This window comes from Atractosteus spatula, chromosome 20 (assembly GCF_055471065.1).
Source record: "Atractosteus spatula isolate fAtrSpa1 chromosome 20, fAtrSpa1.hap1, whole genome shotgun sequence".
NCBI lineage: Eukaryota > Metazoa > Chordata > Actinopteri > Semionotiformes > Lepisosteidae > Atractosteus > Atractosteus spatula.
This window is the reverse complement of record NC_142725.1, coordinates 12,431,226-12,443,866: the sequence shown is the minus strand read 5'-3', so window position 1 is coordinate 12,443,866 and position 12,641 is coordinate 12,431,226. Positions and strand designations below refer to the sequence as shown.

The 12,641-nt window shown below is 44.2% G+C and overlaps 1 protein-coding gene across 2 annotated transcripts in view; it reads left to right on the top strand.

Annotated features, from left to right (window-relative positions):
• The window catches only part of LOC148817542 (uncharacterized), a 130,234-nt gene that overhangs the window by 94,136 nt on the left and 23,457 nt on the right, over positions 1–12,641 (top strand). For both annotated transcript variants that reach the window (XM_088938429.1, XM_088938430.1), the window contains 12 exons: positions 501–626; positions 4,238–4,360; positions 5,222–5,344; positions 5,768–5,905; positions 6,437–6,559; positions 7,634–7,756; positions 8,538–8,702; positions 9,095–9,226; positions 9,321–9,449; positions 9,786–9,914; positions 10,295–10,429; positions 11,056–11,190. In XM_088938429.1, coding sequence (XP_088794555.1) covers positions 501–626; positions 4,238–4,360; positions 5,222–5,344; positions 5,768–5,905; positions 6,437–6,559; positions 7,634–7,756; positions 8,538–8,702; positions 9,095–9,226; positions 9,321–9,449; positions 9,786–9,914; positions 10,295–10,429; positions 11,056–11,190 — 1,581 coding nt within the window. The remainder of the gene's footprint in view (positions 1–500; positions 627–4,237; positions 4,361–5,221; positions 5,345–5,767; positions 5,906–6,436; positions 6,560–7,633; positions 7,757–8,537; positions 8,703–9,094; positions 9,227–9,320; positions 9,450–9,785; positions 9,915–10,294; positions 10,430–11,055; positions 11,191–12,641) is intronic.

Below are 12,641 nucleotides of genomic sequence, written 5' to 3'. Positions count from 1 at the left end.
GGCTTGTCTAATTTCTAAGTTTCTTGCACGTTAGAGGCTCTATTGTCTTGGACCAATCCCATGAAGGAGCTAAAACAGTGCCTTAGCCTGTCTGGAACTATTATAGATTGTACAATAGTAGATGCAATGAGTGCAGTGACTTCAGTGGAAAGCACACTGAAACAAAACAGCTCTGCATATGAAGTTGATATGTAGTGAACATTTTGATCCCATTTATCCATAGTGCTTTGTACAAGTTATTAGGCACTTCTTTGTTTTCCCTTATCATGCATATTTGACTACAAACAGATTCACTTCTTTTTAAATGATATCACATAGCTGGCTGGAGGTTTAAAGTTTTTTTGTTGTTGTTGTTGTTAATGCATGTGTTTCTCTTAAAAGTGCACAATCTATTTTTTTTTTGTTGCTTAAACTGACCAGAAAATGATCATTTGTATAACTGCTCTTGCTTTCTGAGAAGCCCACTCACCCCCACCTCTCTTCTCCTGTCTCTCTCTCAGCTGTCAACTCCTGTGCCATTGGTAACGGTGGCTGTGAACAGGATTGTGTTCAGCTGTCCCTGGCACACTATCAGTGCCAATGTAGGCACAACTACCAGCTGACAGAGGATGGCAAACACTGCAAATGTGAGTAGAACCCAAGCTGATGAGAGGGCTTTTTTCAGGATGAAAAAAACTAGCCTAAATTGAATCACATCTCAGGGCTAAGCAGTACACTGAGCAACCATTATGTTAACTACATAAATTACCAAATGAGAAGCCTGTTTCCTGTGGGATATATTTTGGTACAAGTAGATGACAATGCATCTGGGCTGTAACTAATAACAGGAATGTGCTTCTTTAATATGAATTTCATTTTTACCTACCCCTTAGGCGTCTTAAAAGCAGTCCAGCTTTGAGGTTTGCGTGCTCCGTGTGTGTGCCTGGAGCCCGGGACAGTTCCAGGGGTGTTTTACTTGCATTCTTCAGTTTTATCCAGACTGAAGTATCAGAAACGATGTCAGGGCGCTGACAGTGTCAGCCACTGAGGAAAGGATTGGGGATTGAGAAGAGGGTCAAGAAATTGCTCCTTAATACACAAGAGGCAATTTCCCCTTCAACATGTTTAGTAAGAAAATAATATAAGTTGAAGCTCATTGTTTGACCTAAAATAGTTTTTGCCTCCATTCACTTTGCTCGATACAATATTTCTATGCTTTTCCCAATGCAGCCTTTGAATGTTTTGGAAACATATCAGGAAAACACTTTTTATAGAGGCATAAGGCTTTGCTTTGTGATCAGCCTTCATGATCGTGCAACTCTGTGATCAGTCTAATAGTTCAGCAAAAAGTTATGAAGGAAGATCTTGGCTACTTTGGGGACTGTAGCCTCGAGATGTAACATAATTGCACAAATGCACACCACAGTGTCAGATAAATCAAGTCTATTTGGCAAAGAGAATCAGATGGAAAAACCTATTGCAATTCTGCTGAACCAGACAGAAGTGCCTGAGTGCTGACAATTTTGCCAAATACTGTAGAAGAACTTCGCCTTCTCTGTTTGGCCTGGCTTTCTGAGCCCAGTGCCTGTTGGCAATTGGGCTGTTTTTTCATGAACTCATTATGATACCTGCTTCCTGATCACAGCGATCATTCTGTAGGTATACGGTTGAGCCTTCATAAAATGACATTGCTGGTTTTGTCATTATAAACATTAAAAGTACAACATTGTAGGCCAAGGAGTTATTGATTTTTCTCCAGCAGAAAAAAATCCTTACTTTGACCTGTATAAGAAATGTCTGAGTTATGTATAATATAATATATAACAAATCAAAATATTGGAAATTATGCATTTCTTAGCGGGGCAATGTTAGTGCCATTAATATTATTAATACATAATACAATTTGTGTGAACTTGTGACATACAGTAACAACGTAAACATGAGGTATAAGTACAATGATACTATTGAAAAAAGTTTACCACATCGAAAGAAGCTTTCTAGCCATTCAGCATGTACTGAAACTCCTAGTCCTGTTGTCTTTCAGCAGCACAATTCTGCAATGCTTTAGGGACTTTAATAGAGCACAAGAAACGGGTACAACTGGAACACACAATGATAGAGATTTCAATAAACGCAAACGAGATATTACACACTTCCAGTTCCTCAGTTGTAAGTGAGAAGAAATGGCACCGATACACCTTTAAGATTGATGTAAATGCTCCTTTGCTTTAAAATGCTCTTTTTTTCTGCATAATTGCTCATGCCTGATTATGGTCTACTGGCACCACCACAAGTTAACATGAAGCCTTCGCCAAGAAACTTCACTTTAAATAGAGCGGAATGGACAGCTGCAGAATTATTATTGATTTTATTTTGTGCTCGTTGCCAAACAAGGGAACCTGCTGTGCAGGATGAAGGAGTTTCACTCTTGTGTCAATGATTTTATGATTTTTAATTTCAGAAATGTTTGATTGAGAGCCATGAACAAGTTCCGCTCCTTTAGTATTTCCTTTTTTTTCTCTAGCATTATAAACCGTCATCAGGTGCACTTATGCATGACGTTGGAAGCTGAGAAGCTGTGGGGTTGGAGGTGTCTGTATCCCAGCTTCTGCAGTGCACAGGCCTTTTCTTTGTTCTTTACTACCCCCATTAATGCAGTTATGGAACTGGTAGGACCTCATGAGGTGATGCTTCAGCCAGCCCCTACTCACACCACTTTCTTCATCATTGCCAGTCCATGTTTAAATTCTGTCCATGTGCTGTTGCTTCAAATAATGTGCCCAAGGATGCATGTTGTAGAAAACTCACAGAACCTGGCAGCCCATCAGCTCCAGTGAGTTTATAAACATGCCTTTGAATTCAGTCATTCTGGGGAAATGCCAGGAGCCAGGTTTCATTTTGTGGTGTCATCAGCCCCCTGAGTACCACAGTCATCTCTTCCACCCACTTGGACCAATCACAATCACCGAGAGCATCTGGCAGAAGGCCCTCAGGTTTGGATCTGATCAAGGCTTATGGGAAACAATGCCAACAGAATCAACACAGCTGAGGACAGGATCTTGTGTTAGAAGTGGAGACAGGAGCTCTGCTGGTAGTCAATGTGACCTTTAGCTCTCCTCCTGATTGATTCTGTCTGTGAACTCAATTGACAAATTGTGGGAATTTATTACAATTAAACCTTCTAGAGGGTCTGATTTCGTCCCTCACTTCCTGCATTATGTTGTTGATTAGATTTGAAAAATGAGGTTTGTGTTTGGATAATTGCCTTTCAAGAGCTCATAATAGTTTACAATTGTTTGGGCAACACATCACTCCATGGGAGCTCGTAGCTGTAAAAACAATACAGAGATGTCTGAAGTATGATTCAGATGCAAAACTCCCTTCTATCCATCTGAAAGCTGCTCCTCCCAGAAGAATTTATTTTATGGGGGTTTGAGAGGCATTAGACTTATGCAATGCGTTCTGAATCTCAGTCGGACCTTGAAACATTCCAGTCAACAATCTTCACGCTGTTCCAAGCCTTCAGGGTTTGGCTTCTCTGTGAATTGTAGGTTCAGTCATGGTTTGTCAAACAGTCGTAATCTTAAGTAACCTGGAGTCCAGCAAAGTCTGGCTTCTTATACCTTTGTTCTTAGGCTCAGTCCTGGAAGTGATTACGGTAGTTTATGACGTGCAGAAAAGCAGCCGCCCTTTTGTCAATTTCAGTTTCATTCTGACCAGTTCACCTCCCTTCCCACAAGAATGTGGGAAGTGAGAGGAATGAGAATCGGCATGGCTATACTGTACTTTCTTTTCTGGTGTAATGCTGTAAAATTCTTTTCTGGTTTTCTTTTTTTTGTTTTACCATCATGATGATTTTCTGTGTGTCCTGGCTAGATTCCATTGTCCAGATTGTAACCTATAAGTAACCTATTAATCCAAATCTGATTGGGGATGTAATTTCCCCACTGTGTAGTGGGGGATGCTGGCACTGAAAGGCAGAAAGAAGTGGGTTACCTTTATGTTCAGAGCTTAGAGATATGGGATGGAAAATGCTATAGAAACACAAGCAGTGATTCCACAGTTTTGAAAAGGCTTCAATCGACCGGGATGTCCTTGGTTTTGGCACACAGTAGTGTGATACTGTACTGGGGGCGTCTGAACTTGCAGGGTCGGCAGTGCAAGCTGCACCACTGCAGACCCAGAATTAAATGCCGTCTCTGCAGAGCAGGAGTAGGCAAGGAGGTCTCTAAAGCCTGGCGCTCTCGGTGTGTTGCAGTGAGGAACCCCTGTGCTGACAGGAATGGCGGCTGTATGCACAAGTGCCACAATCATGGAGGAGTGGCCCGTTGTGACTGCCATGCCGGCTACAGGCTGGCACGGGACAACAGGAACTGTGAAGGTACGAACTCAAGCAAAGGGAAACAGGAATCTGGGGAGGTATAGTGTGGTACACTCCATCTGCTACAGTCATGTGCATCTAAAATTATGTAGTCATTTCATTGCCACTTCCCAAATAGAGTAAGCATTCAATCCATTGACGTGCTATATTTATTACACTTCATTTGTTAATAACCTTGGTTCAGACACATCTTACATGTTGTTTTTGCTCCAGTGTTTATGCAACAGAAAGAAAATATGATTTCCAGTTGGGCAGGAATTTATCTGGACTTTGAAAATGTAAAGCACAGTTTAGAAAATAGCTCAGTTGCTTTTTTTTCCCCCACAGCTTGGGAAAGCGCTGAAATTAGTGCATGTAGTTAAGATGGAATTAATGCAGGAGAGTCTGGCCTGTGGAGCCATGTGTTTCGTTCCTTTGGGGGCACAAGAGCTGTAGGAAAGGGGCAGCGAGCTTGGTGATCTGGCCTTCCAAACTATCCTTCAGAATATGTTTCTGCATTGCATCCATTGATGTGCTATCCTGGGAGCTTGGTCAATAACCATGCACTAAAAAGCATTGTCTGCACACCCATGGCTTTAACATAGGTTAGTTATAACTTACAGATTTGTTCTTCCAGTTCTAGCTGTAAGTTGCCTGAACAGGCATGTGTGAGTTTCTGTGCATCTCAGGATAGTCACAGTCTGACTGGACTTCTGGCACAGTGTGCTTCTTTGTGGTCACACACGTCATTCTGCATTTCAGATTTAATAAATGACCTAGAATTCTGCCTAAATGTGGCCTAGGAACATTTCTGGTCGTGGTGACTTTCTTGTTCTGTCCCTTGTGCGGTTTCCTTCGCACCATGATGGATGCGGGTTGCAGACATCAACGAGTGTGAGACTGGCCAGGCCGCCTGTTCCCATGACTGCCGAAACACGCGCGGCTCTTTCTCCTGCGTCTGCAACGCCGGCTACGAGCTGGGCAGCGATGGCAGACAGTGCTACAGTAAGTTCAACTCCCTGTGTTTCTCCTGAATGATAACAGGATCTTTCTGGGCCTCTTGTTTCTCAACGCCATGTCTTAATGTACAGCAAATGTAGCTTAGTCATAAAATAAAATACCATTTAATGCTTTCTGAACATAGTCTTCAGGTGAGATAGAGAAAGCTTCACTGGACATGCAGAATACTGGACAGGTTTTTTTTTGTTTGCCATCCAACCTTGTCCCTGTATGGCCATATCAGTTGGCTTTTCACATCTTTTCAGTTTGCTTGCTCCTTTCTTCAACGAGTGGTTCAGTGGGTCCAGAGTCCCTCATTCGATTTATTAGCATCACTGTGTTCCTCCGTGTAGACAGGCCAGTATCTGGGGTGGGTGTCGCTGTGTTAAGGTGCCCAGTCACTGACCTGGGTGCCCATCTGTCTGCCAGGGATCGAGATGGAGATTGTGAACAGCTGTGAGACCAACAACGGTGGCTGTTCCCACCACTGCCAGCATTCCAACAGGGGATCGGTCTGCAGCTGTGACAGCGGCTACCAGCTGGACACTGACCTCAGGACGTGTGTAGGTAAGGGGCTGTCCATCTGTCAACTACGGTACTGTACGTGCAAGACATCCCACCTGCCGTGGCAGATGAATTCACAGTATTTTAATAAGCCTGTTACTTTCTGCCATTTATAATATAATAAATAATAGGTTGGGCATAAAGTAAAACAATGAAACAGTGGCCTTGAATCAAAAAGGCCTCAGTTTAACAGATTAACATAAGCAAGTCAATCAGAAACATGGAAGCTCCTATCAATTTAAAATCCATTCTTCATCTTTTGAGCAGAAGAATGCTGCCTTGGTGTACTAAGAATTGGCAAATTTGTGTTTGACCACAGGGAACACGCAGAGCTTTTTCCACCTGGGCTTCCAGACATGTAGTGCAGGCACATCTGCCAAGCCCCGATGCCCAACACTTTTCAGTAAAATCCAACATGTGTTTTTAAATTTGACAGTGTTGTTCTAGTTGGTTAAAAAGACTTACTTGCTTTCCTGAAGTCATACCAGATAAGTGCAGTAATTGCTAACCAGGGGATCACTGTGCTTTCTGCAGATATAGACGAATGTGGAGGGGAAAGATCATGCTGTGAGCAGGACTGTACTAACTACCCTGGAGGATACGAGTGTTACTGTAGGGCAGGATACCGCCTCAATACCGATGGCTGCAACTGTGATGGTACAGTATAGTACTCTGATCTGTGTAGCCTGTCCTGTCTGCCTTTCCATTGTTTTGTTTCTACCTCTGTCTTTGTCCACTCTCTGTCTGCCTGTCCGTCAAGACGATTTGGTGTCTTCCCCTCATATACAGAATACAAGCTCTTCTTCAATACTTCTGTCCACTGCTGCGATAAATAGAATTGGAGCTCACAGAAACAAAATAGGGATACCGATGCCCTTTTACTGATGCACTGTGATCGACCCTTTTTTACTTTTCTGAGTTGAGGATTTAATTCCAGGTGTGGTAAACCTTTCTTCCACACACAAAATCAATCTCTGATCAAATACATAATATATATCCTAGCCCTCACTTTGACGTCACACTGGAAAGAATTAGAATTGTAGGTAGACTCCTCTGATTCTTGCAGGGATCACTTATGTACAGTAGCTTGTTAATTGCTTTGCCTACCATGAGAGCGACTTGCATTTTAACACAAGATCATACAGCTCGTTCTGCACACACGAGAGAGCAGGACTACTGTCTAGCCCAGCAGTACTTCCCAGCCCTGGTCCTGCAGGAACACGTGTCTTATGGTTTTTGTTCTAGCCAAGTTCTTAGTCTGTATCAAGCCTCATTGATTTCAGTTTTGTGTTTGAGGCATATTTGTAAATTTGACCTTTTTGCCTGAAGTTCTTGGAAACAGTGCCCTTGAAGAGGGGTAAAACTCTGGACTGACCGAAGAGACAAATTGAATAGAAGTCTAACGAAGTGAACGGATCAATTAAGACATTAATTAGCATTTGAGGTTTAGAGCTCAGCTGAAATGAAAACCCAGGTTGAGAACCACTGATCTAGCCACCCAAGAGGCCCACTGTTAAATGAAGTTCAAAGTCTACAGTGCATTTTTAGATATATTCCCTGCAGGACATATGCAGTCATGGGACTGTAGGTTTGCCCCACCGGTTTAGCCAATATGACTGCAATGACCAGCATATTTTCTGATTTGAGTGAGCTGTGAGCTGGGTGGAGGTGTGTGTGCAGCTGGACAGCTGTATTGCCGAGGTGCTCATATCTGTGCTGGGCTTGATGCAGATGTGGACGAGTGCTCCTTGGACAACGGCGACTGTGAGCACACCTGCCAGAACACCGCTGGCTCTTTCCTCTGCTACTGCAACATTGGACACCGTCTGGACGAGGACCGTCGCTCCTGCATCCGTGAGTTAACCCACTTCCCACCTCTCCAGGACTGTCTTCACCTCCATGGCTCCCACAACCATTGCATACGTAGAGTCTGGAACACGGCAACAACACAAGTACAGTAACTTCCTTTTCCATCGTCTTGGCAACAGGACCAGCCACAACGGGTTTGGCATAGATCAGGGCTATTGAATCCTGGTCTTCGGGCCTTCATTCTAACTCAGTCCTCAATAACCTAAATCACCTCATTAGACCTAATTAATAGCTTCTCACAAGTCTTTTCATGGTAGGCCTTTAAAGAAATGAAGAAAACCAGCAGACAAAGTGACAACCCGTGATCAGGACACCACTGTGTTAGGGTAATAGATGTTTGGAGTCAAACATTTCTGGTCTGCCATCTGATTGTTTAATCAAAGCTAAAACAATTTTTGGTAAAAAAAAATTAATTACACATGCTGTGACAGCATGATCAGATGCTTTATGTCATTTAACAAAACCTGTTAATTAGCTCCCTTTCCCCCTTTTGGAGTGTGAGCTGCCATTTTGTTTTTATTTGTTGTAGTTGTAGTTTTCAAAATGAATACAGATTGGCTCGAAGAAGATACGTACATCTAGCATGCTGAGGGCTTCACACAAACATTTTAATTAGAAGTGGACTGCTTACAAAACACTGAAGAAAACAGAAATCAGAATTTATAGTTCTTGATGACTTTAAAGGATATGAAGAGTATTTTCCAGTGTAATGTGCTAGGCGACCATTTTCTGATGGCTTCTCCTGTCTCCCTCTCCCCGTCGCCAGCCCTGAACGACACTGTGGTGGCTCTGAACGGGCGGCAGGCAGTGGAGAGGCCGAAGCCTCATGTCACCCTTCTCCACGAGTATGCCCAGTTCCTGGAAGACTACCAGGACTATGAGGAGGGCTTGGGGGAGCTTCGTGCAGAGAGCACGCTGTCAGAGAAGTTTGGTAAGTAACCCATTAATACGACGCACTCCCTGCAACCCCCCCATACTCAAGAAGGGTGTACAGAATAAATGTTTTTAAGAGGATTTGGATGGACATGAGAGATGTTAGGAAGGTGTCTGATGGCTTCAGGACCTGCTTTGTAAATTTAACTAACTGTAAGTACAAGGAATTACTGTCTTCTCTCCCTGGTCCGATTCAGAAATTCAGCAGGAAAAACTCTGTGACATTGGAGGGACTGAGGGGCACATGGCAAACTACAAACTTTTGGAGAAATGAATTCTTGGCTGAAGAAAATAGTACTCATCTCATCTACAATGAGAAAAGTTCTTGTGGTGTCTAGTGTAGGAGATGAGAGGAGGTCATCTGTGTCTCTCCCCTTCTCTGTCTCCCAGTGTGCCTGGATAACACTTTCGGCCATGACTGCAGCCTGACCTGTGAGGACTGCACTAACGAAGGAGTTTGCACTCCTGAGAGGGATGGCTGTGACTGTCCTGATGGCTGGACAGGGATTATCTGCAACCAGAGTGAGTCCCGGCCTCACACACTGCCTGCACACATGTGCCGTAACGTCTGAGAAAATAAATAATTTTGAGAAACAACCTTCTCTTTCCTCCACAGCCTGCCCAGAGGGTACCTTTGGTAGGAACTGCTCCTTCTCCTGTAAGTGTAAGAACGGAGGCACCTGTGACCCCATGACCGGCCACTGTCGCTGCCCCCCTGGTGTCAGTGGAGACATGTGCCAGGACGGTAAGTGTTTGAGATTGAGTTCCTTCAACGCAGGGCAGTCCTGTCCTGGTTCTGGTTCTGGAAGGGCACAGTCCAGCAGGTTCTCTTTAAGTCACAAAAATCTTTAAGAACTGGGAAAAGGCTGTTACACTGGCCCAATTAAGCCCATATTTAGCGACACTGAGCAGTTAAGAGATGAACTCATCAGAAATGAAACCCCGCAGAAACAGCATCCCTTCAGGACCAGGATTGGACAGCTCACAGGGGTTCAGTTTCAATGTCAATGGCTCAGAAAGGAACAGAGGCTACGAGTTTTGTGAACATGTAGATGTGAAACTTGGTATTTCTCATTCACAGGCTGTCCGAAGGGCTTCTATGGGAAGTACTGCAATAAGAAGTGTAACTGTGCCAACAACGGGCGCTGCCACCGCACTTATGGGGCCTGTCTGTGTGACCCTGGGCTGTACGGGAGATTCTGCCACCTGCGTAAGTGACAGGGCACACCATCTCTCTTCTTCTCAGACCTTGATTTGATGTCTCATGTGAAGGCCGGCATCTCCTATAGCTCTCTGTCCCCCCTACTGGGGCATTAGTCATTAGTTATGTCCACCTACTGGTACACCAGCTCCAGGAACCTCCTGGAGGAGCTCCCAGCTTCTGGGATCTAACAAGATGAAGCTAGACAGGTAACACGGCTGTCATGGTCAATAGGCTGAAACATGGAAAATACATCTAACTGTACGTTCTACCTTTCAGTAAAAAAATGAATCCAAATCCTGTGGATCTCCAAGGAAAAGGGGTTCTGCTGTAGACCTAACCTCTTCCCTTCATCTCGAGTGTGTCTCTGATTGCTTCTGTCTCTACAGCATGTCCAAAGTGGGCCTTTGGGCCAGGCTGTTCAGAGGAGTGTCAGTGTGTTCAACAAAACACCCTGGAGTGCCATCGGCGCCATGGCACCTGCATCTGCAAGCCCGGCTACCATGGCAACACGTGCCAGGAAGGTCAGCACCTATGCGGAGGGGTCAAGGGGTTAGGGGGTCGGGAGGAGTAGGATAGGCCTCGGTAAAGAGAGATTTGTTAATAGTACGGCTTGAAAAGGTCAGGAGTGTGCTTACTTTAGAGCTTTGTTTAGTCTGCTTTTAGTGCTTTTAGTCTTTAAGAATAGCAAGACAGGAATTATAAATCATGGTTGATGAAGTTCCAGTAGGGAGCTGCGTCAGCATGCACTGGCCGCCAAGGAGCAGGTAAAGGTTTATTCCATACTGAAAGGAAAAGAGAGACGCCTTGTTTTGGTTATGGGGCCTTCTTCAGGTGTCAAGCTCCACAGCCAAAACATTGTGTCTCTTTTCATTTTCTTTCAGCTTGGAATAAACCTTTACCTGTTCCATTTTAAACCATGGTATTACCAATGCCCATAGGTATGTTTTTGTCGCCATCTTCTCTGACAATTTAAATTTAGCACTAAAAACGATATACAGTAATATTCATAAAATGTAATTCTCTTCTAGCTTGGGTAAGAGAAGCATAATCCTGTGGTATCTCCTAGGAGCTACAGAGGAAGAGTACGCAGTTTTAGCCACCTGTTGTTTTTATTTTTATGTTTTGTTGGCTTTGCTTGCCATTTCAGAGTGCAGTGCTGGTTTCTACGGCACCAGCTGCAAGAGGAAGTGTGCGTGTGCACCGGGCGTGGCCTGTGATCATGTGACAGGGGAGTGTAAGAGACAGTGTCCCGCGGGGCTTCGCGGGGAGAACTGCGATCAAGGTGGGTGCAGCTCTAAAGATGGCACAATGGCTGGATGCAAGGTGGTGGTGTTGGTGGTGGGCGTTTAACCTTGCCTTGCTATACCTGTACAACCTTGTAAAATAACTTAAAACCTGATTTAGCTCTTTACTTAACCAGATACACTAATCAATAATAACCAGAAACACTAAATCACCGAACAAGAGGATCGCAGATACATCTGAAAATGTTGTTATCATCTTCTAAGAAGATATAATACTCTGGGAGCCCAGGAGCAGTTGATTGCTTGAGCACCACCTGGGCTGCTGTCAGACAGGCCAAGACTTTCTAGGACCCTTAGCTGTGCCGTTGCTGGGATAGTTCCTGCAATTTAGGAAGAAAATGAAGATCCTAGAAAGCAGTTCCGTCGAGGCTGGGTGTTTGCATCAGCTGTGTAGTAACTTCAGCAAGAACTGGGAACATCTGAACCAGATGGTCCGCTATAGTGGTCCAGTGTCCAAACCCCATGGCACTCCTATGTGTTTCTCACAGGGAATACTGTATCATAAATACACTGTATTTGCTTGTTAGTGTCTGTGAAATCTTGGGATGCCTGCGGTCTCGGCATCGTCAGTGACAGATTCCAGTCTTCTGAGATCAAGCACTCGCTCTGGCAGTTGTGCCAGATATCCAGAGTTTATTTGTGGGGGTTTTTTTCCACGGACATGCTGAACTGTTGCACATGACACGTCGGAGGTCGAGACAGAGGTCAGACTCCTTTTTTAAAAGACATTTTTTAGCCTCTACTGAAGTTGACAGATTCACATGGGAAATAAAATAGAATTGTTGCACATTTGTTGAACACACACCCATCAGCCTTGTTCATTATGGGAATGAGAACTTGAGATCTGTATCTGTAGTAATTCCTGAGACAAACCATGCACGCTGTTCACAACAAACAGTACATGCTTAAATGGGAGCATGAAAGTTAGGTCCCTTTGACCAATGTTAATTAATTCATTTTGTGAATAAACCTCCATGTACTATGGATTGCCACGCAAAGACCACAGGGAAAAAAATCAATAAAAAGGAGCAGAATCTCTTAACACTAGTTCGTGTTTTTCTGCGAGACAAATCCTGGACAAGTTCAGATTCTGACGGGCTTCAATAAGACTGGCCATTCTGCTGCTATACATAAACAGCATGGGCAGAAATATACCCATGACCCCTTTTAAATGGCCTAGCGTTTGACCTGAAAAGGTTGTTCAATCGCCACATGAGTGGCATGTCTGCAGAAGGGCAGGCTCTGGAGAGACCCGGAAGTGAGATCCTTTTTCCTCCAGTGGACATTCGCCTCTGTCCCTCACTCTCGTCCATCACCCACCGACATCTCCTCTCTCTCTCGGTGGAGAGTCTCTGCCTTCTGCCGGTAGCAACCTGGAGCCCAGAGCCAAGGTGTCCTGTTCTAATCACCAGGCTCCATTAAGGAAATT